The sequence below is a fragment of the Elaeis guineensis genome, chromosome 12 (assembly GCF_000442705.2).
Source record: "Elaeis guineensis isolate ETL-2024a chromosome 12, EG11, whole genome shotgun sequence".
Taxonomy (NCBI): Eukaryota; Viridiplantae; Streptophyta; class Magnoliopsida; order Arecales; family Arecaceae; genus Elaeis; species Elaeis guineensis.
The window spans coordinates 18,635,167-18,637,351 of NC_026004.2; the positions used below are offsets into that span (position 1 = coordinate 18,635,167).

Genomic DNA, 2,185 nt, shown 5'->3' on the forward strand with positions numbered 1-2,185 from the left:
TAACCAGAAGTCCATGACATATTTCCGTATGTCAGAGTCTCAGACTGATTGATGTTTTTTTATGGCATAAACCGTTGGATCATATCCTGTACAGATTTCATATCTATATGTAGTAGCTATTATTGCTATTTAACCGTGCATGTCGGGAAAAAAAAAAAAGGTGAGTCATTCTTTCGTATGAAAGAAACAATCTGAACCCATGCTCAAATAATCAAGAAATTTTGGTGTAACCAATCCTAGGAAAGGCTTTTCAGCAAAATAAGATGTCATATTCATACAAGACTAATTGTAGCCACAGTATGAAGCAATATTGGAAAATCACATTTAGATCATATTTAATTAGATTTTAATAAAAATAAAAAATCACATGCAAGATGCTCGCAGCACAAATCTCACAGTCAAAAAGTACAATAATACATATCCCTCACCTAAGAACGGAAATTTGTTTCTTTACTCCATTACCCATCAGCAGCCCGGTACAACCACTTCCGAAGTTAGACAATCGCGCTATCCCAGTAATAAATATAGGTAACACCCAGACCCAAAGGCATACCTTTAACTCCCAGTATCTCTCAACCCACTCTCCTTCTGGACCAAGACACACACTCTCTCTCTCTCTCTGTGGGGTCGTTAGTGGGTGCCGTCGCCGTTAATGGCGACGAATTGGCTGAAATCCCTCCGCTGCAACTCTAACGCTGTCGCCGATGGCGTCACAAACCCGAAATCCCTCTCCAGGAAGACCAAGAACCCCCACCCCTTGGCCACCTGCCGTCGCTTCGACTCCGTCAAAGACGTCGTCTCTCCCTTCCCAATATATCCCTCCTCCCCTCTTCCCAAAACACCATCCCTAAAAGAACCCAAACCCAAACCTAAATCTAGACCTTCCCCGCCGCCGCCGGCGTCCGTGGTGATGGAGGTGGCGCCGCCGGCCAATTCGTTGCCGGCGCTGGAGGAGCTTCCGGTGGGTCACTCCTCGCGGCGGGTGGTGGAGATCATCTTCCGGTCGAGCTGGGGGCGGCCGCCGTTCGCCGGCGAGATCAAGATGCTCTTCCGGGTCCAGCACCCGCCGCGGGCCACCGCACGCTTCGAGGAGTACCGCTCCGCCGTCCGCGCCCACACCGCCGCCTCCAGCGCCGCCCGCTGCGCCGCCGACGGGAACGAGATGATGCGCTTCCACCGCGCCCCCTCCTCCGCCTCCGCTGGCGGCGGCGAGGTCTACGACGCGGCGGCGTGGGGGAAGGCGGGAGAGGGGATCCGGACCTTCGACGGGAGCGGCGGGGCCCACGCGAGCGGGGGCGGTGGGGCCGGTCGTGGGGCGATGCTTCTGTGCCGGGTCATAGCGGGCCGGGTGCGGACCGGGTCGGAACCGGAGTCGGTGTCGCTGTCCGGGTTCGACTCGCTTCGGGTCGGGATGGGAGAGCTATTGGTGTTCGACCCCAGGGCGGTGCTCCCTTGCTTCTTAATCATCTACAAAATATAATTATATACTCTTTCTTTCTGCATTTTGTTAATTATTGATCCAATTTCATTTATTTTATTTTTATGTTTTCTACGACTGTTTTTAATGTGAGAGGAAATTTTGTTTTAGTTTTTCTTTTCTTCCACCATACCAACTGGATTCGGAAATGATGTAATATAATTTTATTCAAGTATTTGAGATAAGCATCTGTTTTTTTGTCTCTATCTGCTGATTGCCAATGTTTGTTTTTACTTGTGCAATAAATCTCTACTTTGTCTCTCGTTTATATTTTATTTATATCTGTAGATTTTCTGCGATCATACTTTTGTCTTACTAGTAGAGTCCATGGTATCATTGATCTCCTCTCGTAAGAGTTCGGAGTCTAGTATGGCTTGATGGAGTAACGTTTGATTTGAGGTACTTTTTCTATTGTAGGTTTCAATTATGTTATCTGCAACTAATTATTATCTTAATGAATTATATATATTTTTTAAAGGTGACTACAATTATTTGAGTTTAGTTCTAATATCCGAGGTCATTAGGTTTATGTCATCCTTTTCTTTCTTTGGTTCTTTTTGAAGTGCGGCATGTTGGTTGATGTATATGAGATGTAATATAAATAAATATGATTCCTAAGTTTGATCTTTTTTTTAAAAAAAAATTATTTATTTTGTAGTAAATACACTAAATTTTCAAGGGGTGTGTTTTTATTACCTTCTATTTCTT

At 45.6% G+C, this 2,185-nt stretch overlaps 1 protein-coding gene across 1 annotated transcript; it reads left to right on the forward strand.

The window, feature by feature from the left end:
- The first annotated feature begins 540 nt into the window (after nucleotides 1-540).
- On the forward strand, nucleotides 541-1,658 carry LOC105033483 (uncharacterized). Its single transcript, XM_010908311.4, has one exon. It carries the CDS (start codon nucleotides 653-655, stop codon nucleotides 1,478-1,480), a length of 828 nt encoding a protein of 275 aa, XP_010906613.1. The 5' UTR covers nucleotides 541-652; the 3' UTR covers nucleotides 1,481-1,658.
- Nucleotides 1,659-2,185: the final 527 nt, after the last annotated feature.

Excerpts from the sequence above, each read along its gene's own strand:
- LOC105033483 (XM_010908311.4), top strand. The coding sequence starts at position 653 with ATGGCGACGAATTGGCTGAAATCCCTCCGCTGCAACTCTAACGCTGTC.